This window comes from Nelumbo lutea, chromosome 3 (genome assembly GCF_056320005.1).
Source record: "Nelumbo lutea isolate HS-2025 chromosome 3, American lotus-T2T, whole genome shotgun sequence".
NCBI classification, from domain to species: Eukaryota; Viridiplantae; Streptophyta; class Magnoliopsida; order Proteales; family Nelumbonaceae; genus Nelumbo; species Nelumbo lutea.
Window position 1 is genome coordinate 20,824,914 of NC_142686.1, and position 18,516 is coordinate 20,843,429.

Consider the following 18,516-nt stretch of genomic DNA (forward strand, 5'->3'; position numbering starts at 1 on the left):
ATGTGTTTTGTTTTATTGTCGTATTTTGGGTTGATCGATACAAATCCGTGGGGAATACATGTCGTTGCATTGTATATTGGTGTGTGATTTCAACTATAGAATGCATATATGTGATAAACATCAAATCTGACATTTTTAGATATAAACAGAACTTTTTATAGACCAACTTAAAAAGCTCTTCATAACTTTTTCTGGTAGATTAATCATATTTTCTCATAAATTTGAATTCATCAACCCAAAACATAAATCAATGAAGCATCGTTGTACCAAATACCCCCAATAATAGTTGCATATGTTTTGTGTTTTAGAATTAGGTAGAAAAATGGCATAATAATAGCTTTGTGCATGTATTAATTTCTAAAAAACTAATAATGTGTATTTTTTTATGTTATGTGTTTTGTAATGTGTATTTTTTTATGTTTTGTGTTTTGGACACTTATTGATGCATTATCAATTAAATGTATGATATCTGTGTATCTCATTATATTAATTGTAATGTATTTTTTCATATATATCATTAAAATATACATTTTTTTATATGTTTATATATTATTTATTATTTTCTTAACCTTAAATTTGGTATTATTAATGTATTTATGGGTTCTATATGTACTTCCCTAATGTACCCAAACATTTTCATATCATTTTGTTTATATTGGTGCATTTCTAAAACCTATATGAATCCCTATCCAAGCTGTTTGATACAATATACAATACTAATACTTTAATCATTGACATTGGATACTAATTGGCTAATTTGTGTTTTGTTTGATTTTGTTAAAGGGTAAAATACTTTAACTACCCTTAAGTGTCAGAATGGATTGTAACTTACTTATTGTTTGAAATTTCCCTTAAAGTAATCTTAGGATTTTTGATAATCCACAATTGTTAACAACCTTTAACGGGGATATGGAAAAATATTATTTTACCAATACTTTTATTCAAAACGTCAAATGGTAACATTTGAATAAATAACGTAAGGAGGATGCGATTAGAGAAGTTATTAAGCAACAAATCCAAAGAGCACAAGTTGATTGAATTTGAGTAAAATTGGGTAAGCCACCGACGCACACTGTTTTAAAAGGCCCTCAAGGTGAGGCTAGGAAAAAAAGGCTTGGCCTCGATAACTTTAGACCTCACTGGCAAGGCTTAGGCATTAAAAGTTATTTGAGGCTTATGCCTTTGGACCTTTGGCCTCAAAAACCCAAGGCTTGGGCCTTAATTATTTGGCATGATAGTTTGAATATGAATGTTTAAAACATAAATTTAAGATGAAAAAAGAATGTCTTGTTTTGTATATATTGGGGTATGGAACAAATAAATAAGCATACAAATAACAAATAAATGCATATAAACGTGTAAAAAATTTGCTTTGTTATTTATTCTTTATTCCTGCCCACTTTGCCCATTTACTTTTACCCATACTTGACGATCTATTTATTCTAAAGCACACACATCAAATAGATGGTCACTATTCACCAATGCATACAAGTGCAATGAACGAAATATGAATATCTTGTTATAACATGGTTGGTTCATATCCCTAAATTTTAAAAGTTTGACTTATATGGTTTTATTATTATAGTGTTTAGATTTTAAGGAAAAAGAAAAACCACTTTGATATGATTCTAACCCATGCAAGGTTCAAAACATTGATACTATATGCCCCTGTATATATCAAGCATATCGTATTGTATCTTCAGGGTATTGTCACTCCTTTTAAGGTGTTAAAAAACTATATTTTTAGTGATTAAATAACATAAACTTGTACCTTGTTTGAAAATTTGAAAACAAAATAAAAGAAAATGTGTATGGTTCAATGCTTGATACACCCCTTTCAACATATTAGGGTACACTGACAATTTGAACCATGAACCCATGTCTAACATATCAAGCAAGTTATATAAGATCGTAATTTTATGTTTTTAAATAGCTTACAAAAAAGGGAACGGGACCTAAGAAGCAATAGTGGATTCGAGGAAGTAATTGGCTTTTTTTTTTTCACAATGGAAGGATCACACATCTCTGGTTTTCAACCAACCAAGCCAAAAGGGCCTTTTGAGAGTTAGGAGAGTTTCGTCTTTTGCTTCACCCTTAGTCTTGCAGGCGTTGGTCTTTTTATGCCTAAGCATCTTCTCTAAAAATAAGTATAAGGGAAAAAATAACTAGTGGCATAATCATCATCTATGTTTTTCTTGAAACAATACGTGTTTGATCTTCTCTTTGCACCAATGCCACTTAAACATTAGTGTAATCATCATCTACGCTTTTCCCATAAGACTCTGTTTGGTTTGTGGGAAGATTTGGGTGGGATGAGAAAATATGGGATGGGATGGAGAAGTGTAAAAAATTAAGTTTCCATTGTTTGATTTTATTGGGATGGGAAAATGTAAAAAGGGGGAGAAGTTTACAAAGGAGCACTGTTCTCCCTCGTCCTCCTCTTGACTGAATAGAGTGGTGATTAGGAAGAGAAGCGACGGATCTGAACACATCTCCGACTTCCCTCTCCCTCTCTCTCTCTCTTATGTTCTTATATCTTCTCATTCTTCTTCCCCTCTTCCCCCATTTTCTCTCTCGCTCCATTTCGTCACCACTACTGCAAGTTGCAGCGGCAGTAGATCTGCACATTCCATCTCTACTCTCTCACTCTTTTTTTTTTTCTTCTTCTTCTTCTTCTTATTTTTTCTTTTTCGTTTTTCGTCTCCACCACTCTATCATCACTGAACCAGGAATCACGAGAGCGGCGGCGACGTACCAATGGATCAACGTCAACTTCGGCATGGTCATTTTACAGGAGTGGCGGCGACGTATCAATGGATTCCTTCTCTGTTAATGCGTGTACCAGTGGATTCCTTCACTATTATGGGAGGAGGGAGGGAGGAGGGAGATGGAAACTCGACTTTTCTCACATGGGTTGCACTGTTTTGGTGCGACCCCGAATTCGTGATTTTGGAATCTTGCATCCCACTTTTTTCTCATCCCATCCCCCTCTTTCCCTCAAAACAAATATGAGAAAAGGGAATATTCCCGTTTTCTCATCCTTATCCCACAAACCAAATGGAGCCTTAATGACTTGTATTTACTGTTCATGCTAAGCTAGCATCATCTAGACCTAAACAATGAAAAAAATTAAAAGATTGCATGTAATACTTGTATAGAGAAGAGAAACACCACGTAAAACCCAAAAGCTTAAGCTATTGGGTTATGAGTCACGTTTGTATATAAGTCTCATGCACCTCTCATTCATTTCTGATGTGGATTATCTTTAATTGTTCATACACATGGTTTTTTAACCGCCATTGACCCAGATGGTCAGACCGTTTGGCCTGGGAACCATTTAGGCAACCGATTTCGTTTTACCCTAAATCGGTCATTGACAAAAAATCGTTGAATCAATTAACAACTCATTGACCTGAGTGGTCGAACCATCGAACCGTTCAACATTTTTTGGCCGTTTTGTATTTTTAATTTTTATCGTCAGAATGGCCCATTCGTTCGAACTGGATGATCAAATTATTGACTTGAAAAGTGGTGGCCATCGCAATTCCATTTATGGGTTGTTTTTAATAACCATGCTCATACGTGAATCCCAATAACAAATGGTTTTTTTTTTTAGATTTGACATGAAATCCAAAAATAACAATCTCCAAATAAGTCAAGGCTTGAGATCAGAGTTAAATTCTAAGTTTCTACCATACCATTATAGGCTCCACTTCTAATTATCACCATTTGTATTTTTGTTCAAGCCCATATCTTGATAATTGGTATAAATCAGTGGGTTTTATTTAAAAAACTGAAGAATAATGAAGGAAAAATCAATATTTCAGCCAACCTAAATGATGTTTTCAATTGCAAAAGGATAATTTTAAAATTTAAAATAAATTATATAGATCATATGGCATCACATGTGAGGGATAGTTTAAGTATTTTACCATTTATTAAATTGAATCATGTTTTGAGAGAAAATAATAGACCTGAGTCGCTCGTAACTTTGAATTTGGATGACCTGCCAACAAATTAAGTATTTTACCCACATAATCTGACATTGCACATCTCATACCTCCATTTTTTTTGTGATCCCGGTCTCATGCTGAGATGTCGGTGTCAGATCATATTAGTAGGGGGTTCAAACGCATTTTATTGTTAGGAGATCCCAACTTCCGTAACATGGTTTTGAAGTCTAAAATTGAATTTTCACATGCGCCACACAGCACATCCTAACCGTATATTGGTAGCATCTCAACTACAAAATTGTAACCCGATGTGGATGTGGGAATGATTAAAATTGTGATTTTATTGTGGAAAGTTACTCATCCAGCCTCGTTGCTCGAGCCTGGGCCTACCCGGCTCAAGTCGTAGTGCTAACTGTGTTCGTTGTGCAAAAGGAATTAAAAAAAAAGCTAAATAATTGCGCGCCAAAAGTGTCAATCGGAGGCGCAGGTTAATCAACTACGCACTCCACGCGCAAAATAAAAGCATCGATCTTTGGCAACATAAAACCCTATGCATCTTCTGTCTGGGAGCAGGAATGCGCCTCACCTGTGCCGCTCTCTCCCCAAAGCGTTATATATAGACCAAATTCAAAGCAGTCAAGTCCATCTGGTTTCCCCCGTAAGACACTCGACTAACAGCGGGAACACAGACAAAGAAGAAAGAGAACACTAAAACAAACATTCTAAAAAACCTTGTTTTTTATTTTTTATTTTTTCAATGGCGAATGCAATTGATCAAGATCAGCAATGGCTGCTCAACTGCTTGACTGCGACACTGGATACAAACCAAGAGGTCAGATCCTTTGCTGAAGCATCGCTCAATCAAGCGTCCCTGCAACCAGGTTCATTTCATGAACTTCACATGTTTGTTTTGTTTGTTCGCTTCTTCTTCTTCTTTTTATAAATCCGAGGACGTGTTATCTTTTGGATGCGATGTTCATTTGCTTTTATTGGACTGTTAGGTGTTTATTCTTCGTTGCATCGTTTTCTCGGCTATATGAACTTCTTTTTTCTCGTGAAAGTTATGCAATTTGGGAGTTAATTGTGTTTAAATTGAGCCTGAGACGAAGTGTACTGTAGCGGTCGGTTACAACTGAGAAATTAGACGTTTATTTCTTCCATTCCTGAGTATGTTGGTAGGGAGTAAGAGTCTCTCTTACTGCTTCTTAGGCACACCGACTGCCACTCACCCTTCGGAAGCCACTTCCACATATCCAAGCACATGCAGATGCCGTTATTGGGAGAACTATGATTCTTACATATGCTGTATTCGTTATTTATGGTTGCAATTTCCTTCTCAAAAGATGCGGTAGGGTGGCATGGTAACTAATACTAGTACTAATTGGTGAGTTGCTAATTGTTTTCTGCAGGTTTTGGAGGTGCTTTATCCAAGGTAGCTGTAAACAAGGAGCTTCCGTTGGGATTACGCCAGATATCCTTTTGCCACATCTTAATCATATTTTTATTGTGTGTGTGTGTGTTTTAAATTTCCCTATTATATTAGAAATTGCAAGAGTTCATATGAGGACATGAACAACATATGTTGTTTTACGCTTAACATATTTTCACCTAGCTGCAGTCCTTCTGAAGCAATTCATAAAAAAACATTGGCAGGAAGGTGAAGAGACCTTTGAGCATCCGGTTGTCTCAAGGGAAGAAAAGGTCCACCAGATATTTTAGGATTCATCTCTAATTAATATGTTTGAAATCTATCGACCTATGATTTTTGTCATTCTATACTTACATTAGATTTTTATATTATAACCTTCTACTGAGAGCCTTTTCCTTTATGCAAGGTTTGTAAGTATGCCTCTGCTTGTTTGTTTCCCTCTCTGATTAATGCCCATGTTTTTCTTCATTAATCACTTTTCAACACTATCATTTAGACTACGAGATTGTTTCTTGGTAACTAGATGCAAATGTTATAGATCACTGATTCTTTTCCAGTTGCTACTTTCATTTCTTCATTATTGTTTCTGTTGTGCCATAACTTATTCAGTCAACATAACAATGCCAGGCAGTTATACGCCAGCTTCTTATCTTGTCGTTGGATGATCCTCATGGAAAAATCTGTACAGCAGTTGGAATGGCTGTAGCATCCATTGCTCACTATGATTGGCCGGAGGATTGGCCTGACTTATTGCCATTCCTCTTGAAGTTGATTGGTGACCAGACCAAAATGCATGGAGGTAAATTCTTGGCTAGGGTTCTATTAATTGTATGTCATATTCAAAAAGTTTAGAACCGTGCATGGCATTTGCAGGGACTGAAAATTCATCGCCAGTTTATCTGAAAATAACTTGGCTCAAAATTCCAATTGGTTATTTCTTGAAGAAATTGTGCTATTTGGTTTTATCTTTTTAAAATTGTTTTAGAGCAATTTCATTTTTTTTTTTGCTTATTGAGTCATTATTATTATTATTTTTTTTTACAGTGAATGGAGGTCTAAGGTGCTTGGCTCTTCTCTCTGGTGATTTGGATGATACTGTAGTACCAACATTAGTGCCTGTTCTGTTCCCATGCTTGCATTCGATTGTATCATCTCCCCAGGTTATTTCCCTCTCCTTCTTCCACCCTCCCTCCCTCCCTCTCTCTATACATAGACACATATAACCTAAGATTTAGGTTTCATTTATTTGCAGAGCATTTTCATTTGCACTAGTACAAATGCATAAGAGTGCAATGTCTGGTTCCCTTTTGCTATGGGTCTTACCTTACTTTGCTTCAGGTTTTGTTTTATTGCATCTGCATTCCCAACAAATAAAATAAGGCAAAAACTAAAACAAAAGTAAATCAGAATTTGCATTCCTAATTTTCCATACTTTTGCATCAGTGCAAATGAAATTGCACTGCAAACAAACCAGACCTTAGGAACTTAGATCATAAGTGAAAGTGCTTTTCCAAAGATTGAAGGGGCTCATTTGATAGGGTCCTATCTGAGCAGCATAAGGGAGTTCCTATTAGGCTATTAGCAAAAGGGCATTATGAATATTATTTAGTTAGTGGTTTTACAGGGGGCAAGGGAATGGAAACATTGCTAAGCTTCCATAGGCCCAAAAACATAGGCATAGGCATATTCTAAAGCAGAGGAAGCGAAGCCAACAAGCCTACAGACCAGAGGCTAAGGAAACATTTATTCTCACTAGATTAGAAGTTAATTCTACTTCTACCAATCAAATGAAGCTAGAAGCCCAATTTGGATCCAAGAGGTAGATTAATCCAATGAAGGATGCTATAGCCTATATATACTAACATAGTAAAAAGAAGCATAAGGGACTGTGTTGTGTATATTGGGGCTATAATAACTATACTTGGTTTTGATTTTTTTGTTGGGTATATAATATTCTTTCTTTTTGTTCATCTATTTTTCCCCTAGTAACAAAAGAGGCAGAAACTTTAGATTGTATTAAAAAACTGTTGCAAGATACTGATATTTTTTCTATCTTCTGTTAAAAAGAAATATGATGGATTCTTTTTGGGTGAATGCTGAGTTAAACAAATTCTATTAATTGTTATTGATTTTAATTTATATGTTATTATTTTTCCCTTTTTTATGTTAAAAGTTCATTGAGAATTTCATGAACTGAACCAAGGTTCAAAGTATCAATACAGGCCGATACACCTTACTGGCATATCGGCCTGTATCGGTGCATTTTTTTTATTTTTTTTCAAATATTGTTTTGAGGGGTCAGTTTAAGGCCCGGCTACCCTCTGAACCATGGTCTGACCCGAAACACCCCCTGTAGGGGGCGTATTGGGAAGGCCATGACACGATACTATATGTATCGGCCGATACGTAACAATATTTTGAACCTTGAACTGAATTGTGATAACATCAAGCCTCTTGCATCTCTTTAGGAATTTCCTTTGCATGAGAGCCACCTCAGTCCATGTTAATCTATGATTTGCTTTCCTATCGTACAAGATGTTTTTTCCTCAAACATTAGAAGATACCAATCTGTATTTTGGCTTATTTTACCTTGTTTATTTTCTTAACTTATGTATACTTTGTTTCTAGGTATATGACAAGCCTTTGCGCATGAAGGCACTTTCAATAGTTCACTCATGTACTTCCATGCTGGGGGTGATGAGTGGCATGTATAAGGTATCATGTGAATTCTGGTATTTGGTTTGATTTGGTTATTCTTTAATGAAATATCTGAGGTAGGATCTATTTGTTCAGAGTGAAACCAGTGCATTGATGCTGCCGATGCTTAGATCATGGATGGAACAATTCGCCATTATACTACAACCTCCTGTACAGTCTGAGGATCCTGATGATTGGAGCATCAGGATGGAGGTAAATCGTTTTTTTTTTGGTCTGTAGAAACTTAATATTATTATTTTGCTAAAGAGTATAAACACTCTGCTGATGAAAGTCTGATATCATGAAATTTCAACTTCCAGGTGTTGAAATGTTTGAATCAGTTTGTTCAGAATTTCCCGAGCCTTACAGAATCAGAGTTTTCTGGTATGCCAAAAAGAAAAAAAGCCCATGTTTTACTTTATCTGCTTGTTGGGATTTTTAGGTTGTCATATACAGACCCAGTGCAAATCCATTTTGTTGCAGTTATAGTGACACCTCTGTGGCAGACATTTGTGTCATCTCTAAAAGTCTACGAGCAATCATCAATTCAAGGTTTGGATGATCCCTATTTGGGAAGATATGATTCAGACGGTTCAGAAAAAAGCCTTGAGTCCTTTGTCATCCAGGTATTGATTTTTGTATCACATGCTATTTTAACTGGATATGTCATCATGCACCATTGCCAAACCAAAGTGTGAAGGGCCTGATACTTATCACCTTGGGCACCTTGATTGGCATGCCAACATATAGATCCTGACAGTATTGCATGGACATATACAGAACTTAAGTTTTTAATTTCCAATTCAGTGTGTCATTTGCAACAATTTTAATAATTTATTTTGCAAAATTTTGATGTTGACTTTCATAGTGATGCACTTAAGGTAGTTGTCTAATGATTGCTTGGTTGTGTCTTGAGGCAATAGTTATATATGTAAGATGGGGTGTGGGTCCTATCAATTTAAGATCTGGTGGTTGGCTTTGTTTGTGTGTGTGTGTTTCTGATAATTGAACTGGGCTTTGTGGGTTGAAAGAGGGGCTTTAGGTGATCAAGGATGAAAAATAGGATCCAAGTGCATAAGAAAATGTTAACACATTTTAACAATTTATGCCATGGTTGTGAAAACCGGACCGGACTGGTTGACCTGGGAACGACCATAGGTCTGGGCCTGGTTTTGGACCCCAAAACCGTCCAACCTCGGTTTGAACTAGATGGTTGGACCTTTTGACCCAGGAACCAGTGGCCAAAGCGGTTCCGTTTCCGGTCTGGTTTTCAAAACCATGATTTATGCAAATTCAAGTACATAAGAAAATGTTAACACATTTTAACAATTTATGCAAATCCAAACTCTGGTAGAGTTTGGCTTTTGTCTATATGTGGCTTTGGTTGTGTTCTGGGTTTGTTTTTATCTTTGTAGGGGTTTTTGGTTGTGCCTTTCTGTCGGGTGATATCTTATCACTTTTCTTTTGTATTTCTTTTTCTTTTTAATGAAAAATTTCCTTATTAAAGTACATAAAAATGGGTGTTCCATGTTAATGGATCTATACTGGATAATACATCCAAGAAACATCTATAATAACATTCAAGAAACATCTACAAAAATTTCTGTCTTTCAACTAAAAAATAGAATGGAAAATAAGTTGAAGGATTCCGTGATTTAAAAGGCGTGCCTAAGGCATGCCTAGGTGCACAGGTGAGGCACATTTTAGGGTATGCACCTCAGCTAGGTCCCAGGTGCAACACTTTCAAAAGGCACAACTTGGTCTGCCTTGCGCTTAAGCTCAGGTGCACACCTTTTGAAAATCTGTGCACTTTTTTTCTGTTTTTTTGTGCTTAGAAGCTAGGCCAGGGGCTCCATCCCCGGTCCCTGATCAAGCTGAAGCTTCAAAAATATTCCCATATTTGTTAATGTTGTTCATTCATTCATCATAATAAAAGATATTTTTAAGACACTTAAAAGTATGAAACCTTTTTTTTATAGGGATTAAGAATTTAAGACCCTGATATGGACTTGTTTGGGCTTGCCTTGAGGGGTTTGGTATCAAGGCAATTCATAGAATCATGAATGCATAATGTTTAACATCACATTAGCTATTTAAAGTAATGCAATTGGGAAAAAAATAATAGGTTAAGAGGTTACATGCTTGGATATGTTTTATATGTTATGCTTGATTTTTTTTTTTAATTTTCATTTTAAATATGCTTTACATGTTATGTTTATGTATTTTAATTTGTGATAATAGTTGTTTTTAAACATTTAATTTTAAAATTTAAGTTTATATCATTAGTTAATAATGCATTTAATATTTTTAATATTTTGCGTTTTTTTTTTGAAAATGTTAGCTTTTTTTTTGTTTTTTTTTTTGCATTTTTGTGCCTTGGTTCAGAAAGGTGTACACCTTGCCTTGCACCTCGGGCACAAAATGGCCCTTGTCCTTTTAAAACACCGGAGGGATTCTCTGATGAAGTAAGAAAACAAAGGAAAAACATTGTAGTTATAATTTGATAACCATTATTGAAAATAGAATATATTTTGGAAACAACTAGAGATAGAATAAGAAAAATTCTATGGTCATAATATGTGGCACACAAGATACAATTAGAAAATTGTTGTGGGGCATCTGTCTTAAAGATGTTTAACAACCTCCTACCATGTTTGGGGGTGCTTCTGTCATAGATTATTTTGATGGATTATTGGAAGTCAGATGGTGGATTTGGACGTGCCACCAAATGAACCCCCAGCCACTAGAAAGCAAAATTTTAGCAGTTAGAAGTTTGCTCCATGCTACCAAATGCAACCAACTTATTATTTGTTGAATAAGTTGGTCTTGCTATTTATCCTCTGTTGATAAGTATATCTCTTTGGATGAATTTAAGGTCTTAATGGGTTATTGTTCTCCTGATCCCAAGTGTTGTTGTTTCTGAAAAATCTGATGGGTAAATTGTTTTCTTCGTTTGCACAAGGAAAACAATTACCATTTTGCTTGGTAGGCAGCCTCCTAGCTTAGACTGCACTAGGTGGTTGGAACCTAGGAGGGATATTCCAACATTTGGCAATTATTACACAAAATGCACTCAGCAACTGTTGCCTACTTCATGTTCACATCATACCTTGCTCATTCTTCATTTCTATTTATTTATCATTTTAATTGTAATATAACATATGCACTACAAGTTGGTAATTTTCCCTTTTAAGTTATTGGTGCTTATTCTAATATCTTGATTCAATATCAATTCTGTAGATTCCAGCAATCTTTTATTTTCTATTTCTACTTTCTTATGCTTTCCATTATTTCATTAATTTGCAGTTATTTGAGTTTTTGTTGACCATTGTGGGTAGCTCTAAATTGGTGAAGGTAAGCTCTGGTTTATCCTTCAATCAATATATTTCAGTCTCCTGTTTTCCCCCACATTTTTCAGTTCTCATGGTTACTTTTTTACTGTATGTAATGTTGTCTTGAAATTTTGAAGGTCATCATGAGGAATGTCAAAGAGTTGGTATATTATACTATTCCATTTTTGCAGATAACAGAGCAACAGGTATTTCTAACTTCTAGTTTGTAAACCATTTTAACTTTGCATAATGTGTGCGAAAGTTTGTCTTTCTAAGGATGCCTATGTTAGTGAACCATTCTATGCCACAAAATTGGAGACTATCAGCCTTGGCATATTGCATATAGCCACTCTGAACCAACTGCTGAGGCAAGGGGACCCCTATCCCCTTTTTTTCACCCTTATAGATGATTACCTAATTTCAAGGGTAAACAATGTGGGTTAATTTTGGGCTTGGAGGGTAGGGAGTGAAAGAGTGATGGTACCATTTTTCTTCTTTTAACAGTAGATGCCATTTATTCTTTAATTGATTGTGGCTGAATTATTCAACAAGTCAGATGAGATCATTCCTTCTTTTTTTTGTGAGGATGGGGGTGAAGGAGAGGGTGAGAAACTTGGGCCTTTTAAAAAGCTTTTTTAAGGAGCTAGCCAATTCAAAAGTCAATCGGGAAGGAGGTGTATCACTAGGACTGTAGATGATCTTCTATGCACATGACTAAACCATCTTAGTCTAATTTTTCTCATTTTATTACGCATTGGAGCTATTCCTAGGTTCCTTCAGATGACTTCATTTTTAATCCTATCCTTTCTAGCTTTTCCACATATCCTTCTCAACATACACATTTCTGCCACACTAAAGTTTTTGGATGTGCTGTTTCTTGACTGCTCAACATTCTGCTCCATACAACATTTCTGGCCTTAAAACCATTAATAAAAATTTCATTTTAACTCCACTTTGCTCATCCTACTCTAATTCTTTGGGCAGCATCCTCCTCAATCTCCCCCTTGTTATGAATTATCGAACCAAGGTAACGGAAGAGGTCATATTGAGTTATCTGTTGGTCTCTAATCCTAAGTGTATTCTGATTTGCCTCCTATTCTTATTAATTTTACATAGCATTAGGATGATTGCTATTTTAATCTTATTATTTTAAAACCTCTTGTCTTTAAGGTATTTGTCCATAGACCAAATTTTGCATTTAATTCTTCATTAGTTTCATCAATTAATACACTGTGATCAGCAAACAATAAGCACCATGGTACCTCTTCCTGATTCCTGAATATGTTTAGTTAATTCATGTATGATGCGTCATCATCATCATCATCATCATGAATCTTAATCAAATTCCTTTTCTCTCCTAGTGGGATAATCTAGGACTTTGGGGAATAGGAATTTTGAAACTCCTGATGTCATAGCACTACTCAAGTCATTGGATTATGTTTTCCTTGAGGCTTGAGCCTTCTAGATTGGATGCCAGTATTTGAACTGTTGACCCCTCTTTTATTTTCTTTTCTTGTGCGTTCTTTTTTGTTTCTTCTTCAAGTCTTTTCTTCTTCTTCTTCATAGCCTTTCTAGTGAAAGAGATTTAGAGTTGGCTAGTTCTCCCTAAGATAGGGGTTTTTGCTGGGAGTGTCTTCCACTTGAAAATTAACACTAACGTGAAAGTCTTCAAAAGAGACCAGGTTGGTTCATCTCCTCCCATTTTTGTTTTGTTTTGCTTGTGGAGAGTCCACTCACCATTTACGTATCTCATGCAAGGTTTTGAAAACTGACCTGGAAATAGAACCTCTTTGGCCACCATTTTTTGGGTCAGTGGTTCAACCATCCAGGTCGAGTGGTTTGACCTGTGATGTCATAAATAAAATAAAAACATAAAATATTTATAAATTCTGTAAATGTACCATAAAATATTTTTAAATAATGAGAAATACCATCAGAATTAAATAAATACAAGGTAATGAGGCACATCAGGTCGGATCTGGGTTTTGGAAACCTGTTTGATGCCCTATATACCACAAAATATGACCCGCGAACTGCCGTGGGGTTGAATAGTTTAGTGGTTCGACTGCCCGGGTTGGTGGTTGTTTGACTAATTCAATACTTTTTTTTTTTTTTTGTAAAAAAGTGGTCCAGTCCAAAACTGAACCTGGAGCCATGACCGGTTCCCGGGTTGAATGGTCTGACCATCCAGTCTGGTCCAGTTTTCAAAACAGTGATCTCATGTGCTTTTTGTGAATAGCATTTTGGTATGGTTTATTTCTCTTTTTGGATGCAGATGGATTCCTCAAATGTAGCTGGGCTGTTTGATACTAATTTTCAAGTAATCAAATCATGCCAAGAGGGAAAAGACTTTTAGAGATGCAGTAGGGAGGTTATTTTATCGTCAACATGGGAGGAAAGAAACAAAAGGATCTTCAAAGAGGGATCAACAATTAAAGAGGTTGTTGTTGAAAGTATAACAGTGATGGTTGGATGCTGGGCAAAATCCAAGGAATTGTTTGCTCCATTTTCAATAGGTGACATTAGAGGATGAAATTGGGTGATCAACCGATAGGAGAAGCCACCAAGGACAAGGCAGCTGAAATTGAACTTTGATGGGTGCAGCTTCAAAAATCCTGGACTGTCAGGAATAGGAGGGGCTTTTAGAGATGTTAGAGGGAATACCATTGCAATTTTCTGTGTTGATTGGTGTAGGCAATTCATTGAAGGCAGAACTAATGACTGTACTACAAGGCTTAAGGATAGGGAGAAGTATGTCTTTGCGACATAAAAGAGGAAAGGGAGTCTAAGGTGGTATGTGGTGGATTAGAAGCAACATTCAATGTATGTGGTAGCATTGTTATATAATGAAAGATATCAGGTTTTTGACATGGGAGCTGAAGGCCACATGCATTTGGATTAACAGGTAGGCTAACAGCTTGGTAGACACTTTGACCAAGCAAAGTGGCAACAAGGGATCATTTCTTTTGGGCAAAAAAGTGGCAACAATTGTATATACGGAAAATTGAAAGGGGGTGCTGAACATTTTGCACATATGGTTTTCTCATTATCTAATAAAGCTTTTTTTTTGAAGAGTAATAAAATAAAATTTATTAATAAGGAAAAAGGCTACAAAGTAAGAGGTGACAAGATGGCACCTCATCAATACAAAGCATCTAATGATAAAAAAAATACAAACTAGTGACCGTTAAATCTGAAATTCAAGCACATTCCAAAAGTTCTCCCCCAAATCTGATATGCCAATCTGTTCAAACTCAAGGAGCACCAGAGCCCAATACGAGACATAATGCCCAACTAAAGCCACTAGCACCTCAATACTTTTGGACTTGTCTTCAAACAAACTCCTGTTCCACTCATTCCAAATAACCCAGCACAGCGAAAGGAGTACAACTCCCTACTATTCTTGCTTTTCTTCTTCCATTGATCTTTGATCAGGAAGAGAACAACTCAGCTGATGACCTTGGCTGGAAGGTACTTACTCCAAATAGATTCAAGTAGTGGTTAATAAACATTGAATATGGAGAAGTTTGTTTAATTAATTAATAAATCAATTAACAGTTAATTAAATGAGTACAAAATGATTAATAAATATGGAATTGATAAATATTTAAATAAGTTTTAAATTACAGAGCATTTAATAATTAATTAATTAAAATAGGTATTTCAATTAATTGCTTCTTTTAATAAGGATTTTATTAACTGAAATAATAAATATTTTAATTATTTAGAAACAATTAATTAATTAATGATATTATTAGATAAATATTAAATAATGGTTTTATAGTTAAATAATCATTATTGGATATTTAAAATAAATAATGACATAATTATTTTAATAAATGCATTAATAGTAATTTTAAGTAAATAGTTATTTAAGAAAAATTAATAAAAGTAAGTAAACATTAGTTATTAAATTTTGAATAAATAATAAAATAATCATTACCAGATAATAAAATAATTAAATAGGTAATTAAATAATAAGTATATTAATAATATAAGAAAACAAAAATAATTATAATTAAATAATACTTAAAAAATACTTATATAATTAGATAATTAAATAATTGGTATTAAACTTTTAAAAGAAACAATTAATTAATATGTTGAAGTCTATATGGGGATGATCTGCAGATATTGGGTACCAGTTCTTTTATTCTGGCAAAAAAATTGGGGGCCATCAAAGCAAGATTAAAGATTTGGAAATTGGAGAAAAATGAGTTTATATTACTAAAAAGAATGCTCTTCTGAGTACCATAAAGGAAATTGGTTCAGTAGAGGAGTTGGGTCCTATTTCTGAGGAGCATAGACTAAAAAGATCTCAGGCAAAGATGAAGTTTGATAAATTGGCAGTGTTGGAAGAAATCAAATGGAGGCAAAGAGTTAAAGTGGCATGGTTGAAAGAGGGGGATAGGAATATACACTTTTTTTACAAAATGGCAAATGCAAGAGCTAGAGCCTCTGTAATTATCAGGTTGGAGGGAGAGGGCAGGGTGGGTGTCTCTAAGGCAGATATGAAGTCGGTGGCTACCATTTTTTATAAAAAGTTGTACAAGGAGTCTTGGTTCTTCAGACCTTTTCCTAGGTCCCTTCCTTTTAATCAGTTGAGTGATGTGCAATCATCTCTTAGTGAAAGACCCTTCACAGAGGAGGAAATAAAAGCAACAATCAAGTTGTTGGCTGATGAGAAGTCTCCAGGGCCTGATGGTCTTACAAACCTTTTCTATATTAAATCTTGGGATGTGGTGAGACAAGACATTTTGAATGTTTTCCAGGACTTCTATGAGAGGGGTTCTTTGTAGAGGAGTTTGAATACTACCTTTATAACCCTCATTCCAAAGATTGAAGGTGCAGTGAATATTAAGGATTTCAGGCCGATTGGTCTTTTGCATAGCTTCTACAAAGTCTTAGCTAAAGTTCTTGCTGAGAGAATGAAAGGGGTTCTTGGTAGTGTCATCTCAAATAACCAAAGTGCTTTTGTTCCTGGTAGGTAGATGCTGGACTCTGTACTCATTGCCAATGAGCTCATTCATTATAGGAAAAAAGAAGGTTCCCAAGGGCTGATTTGCAAACTTGATATTAAAAAGGCCTATGATCATGTCAATTGGAGATGTGTTGATCTTGTGTTACAACAGATGAATTTTGGGTAGAAATGGAGGAATTGGGTTAAAGTTTGTACCACCTCTCCAAAGTTCTCAGCTTTGGTTAATGGACAATCCATAGGCTTCTTTGATAGTTCCAGGGGTCTTAGACAGGGTAATCCCCTGTCTCCTCTACTCTTTATATGTGTAATGGAGATCCTCACCTTATTTTGTAAGAAGGCTGTAGTTTCCGGTGAGTGGGAAGGTTTTGCAATTGCTCCAGGGGGAGAGAAGGTGAATAGTCTCCAATTTGCAGATGATACATTATGCTTTGTGGATGCCTCCCCTTCATAGGTGTAATTAATCCTTGGGATCTTATCTTGGTTTGAAGTGATTATTGGTCTAAAAGTTAATTGGAACAAGAGCCAAATTATCCTAGTGGGCTAGGTTTCCAACTTAGCAGATTGTGTTGGTATATTAGCTTGTCAGATTGAGTCCCTTCCAGTCAAATATTTGGGGCTCCTTGTGGGGTGTGTGGTGGTTCTTTTGCAATTTGGGACTCAATAATTGAGAGAATGGAAAGAAAGCTAGCTTCTTGGAAGGCAAAATACCTTTCTTTTGGGGGTAGGGTGACTCTGATTAAGAGTACTCTCTCCAATTTACCCACCTATTTCCTGTCTCTTTTCTTTATTCCAAACAATGTTGCAAATCAGCTTGAAAAACTTCAAAGGAGTTTTCTTTGGAGAAGTTGAGAGGAGAAAGAAGTGCATTTGGTGAGTTGGGAGCAAGTTTGCATCCCCGGAGATGAAGGGGGGTTAGGCATAAGGAAGTTGAAATCTTTTAATTCTGCTCTCCTCTGCAAGTGGATTTGGAGATTTGCAACAGAAAATGATGCCTGGTGGAGATTTTTCATTGCTAGCAAATATGGTGTGGATTGGGGTAATTGGAGAACGAGGGACCCTCCTCCCAACTGGGGTAACTCTTTGTGGAAAGGGATAATGATGAATTTTTCAGCTCTGGTTGCTGGGGTCTCAATTAAAGTTGGCAATGCTATCAGGACCAAATTCTGGAAGGACTCTTGGTGCTCAGATGAACCCCTTTCTGGTTCCTTCCCTCTCCTCTTCCAATGTGCTTCGGATCAAGAGGCTTTAGTTGCAAAGTGCTATAGTGTATCTGGCGCTTCAGCTCTTTGGTCTCCTTCATTTAGAAGGAACCTTTTTGATTGGGAGGTGGATGAGGTTTTGAGTCTGTTGACCTGTCTTCAGAACCAAGAGCTGGATTACAGTTCAGAGGATAAGTGGCAGTGGAAGTGGCACTCAGATGGTGTGTTCTCTGTCAAGTTTCTGGTTTCTAACCTCTGTAGTAGGGGTATTCCTGATTTCCCTGACCGTCAAGTGTGGAATCCCACCAGTCCAACTAAATCGAACTTCCTAGTTTGGACTATATCTCTTAATAAATGTCTTACTAGAGCTAACCTAGTGAGAAGGGGCATTCATATTTTGGACCTGTCTTGCAGTATGTGTGGGAGTAGTGCTGAATCCACTGACCATTTGTGCATCCACTGCCCGTTTTCTGCTCAGCTGTGTAGCCATTTCCTCAGCTCCATGAATTTAAGTTGGGTTATGCCGAGGTCAGTTAAGGAGCTGTTGTGTTGTTGGAAGCTCATGGATTTGAGCAAGAAAAAGAAGACTGTTTGGAAGACAATTCCAATTGCTTTGTTGTGGTCCATCTAGTCTGAGAGGAATAAAAGGATTTTCTGTAACAAGGCTTTAAGTCCGGAAGAGTTAATTCAGAAAACAGTGGGCAAACTGATGTCTTGGGTGTCTGTGTCTGAGGATTTCAGAAATTGTAATGTGCCAGCTGTTTTTCTTTCTAGTTCCTGGTGGAATGTGTAATTGCTGATTTGATCAGTCAGCCAGCCTTTTCTGGGACTCATCTCAGCCTCCTGTGTGTAATTTCTTCTCAATAAATATTACTTTACCCATTCCAAAAAAAAAAGAATATTGAAATAAATACATATTTAGAAG

General features: G+C 36.0%; 1 protein-coding gene across 1 annotated transcript in view; it reads left to right on the plus strand.

The window, feature by feature from the left end:
* The first annotated feature begins 4,503 nt into the window (after positions 1-4,503).
* The window catches only part of LOC148863461 (ARM repeat superfamily protein), a 62,372-nt gene continuing 48,359 nt past the window's right edge, over positions 4,504-18,516 (plus strand). The window contains exons 1-11 of the mRNA XM_088980365.1: positions 4,504-4,834; positions 5,363-5,424; positions 5,562-5,654; positions 6,010-6,181; positions 6,427-6,542; positions 8,011-8,097; positions 8,176-8,292; positions 8,400-8,463; positions 8,563-8,705; positions 11,386-11,433; positions 11,549-11,617. Of these exons, the coding sequence (XP_088836491.1) occupies positions 4,711-4,834; positions 5,363-5,424; positions 5,562-5,654; positions 6,010-6,181; positions 6,427-6,542; positions 8,011-8,097; positions 8,176-8,292; positions 8,400-8,463; positions 8,563-8,705; positions 11,386-11,433; positions 11,549-11,617 (1,095 nt within the window). The 5' untranslated portion in view covers positions 4,504-4,710. The remainder of the gene's footprint in view (positions 4,835-5,362; positions 5,425-5,561; positions 5,655-6,009; positions 6,182-6,426; positions 6,543-8,010; positions 8,098-8,175; positions 8,293-8,399; positions 8,464-8,562; positions 8,706-11,385; positions 11,434-11,548; positions 11,618-18,516) is intronic.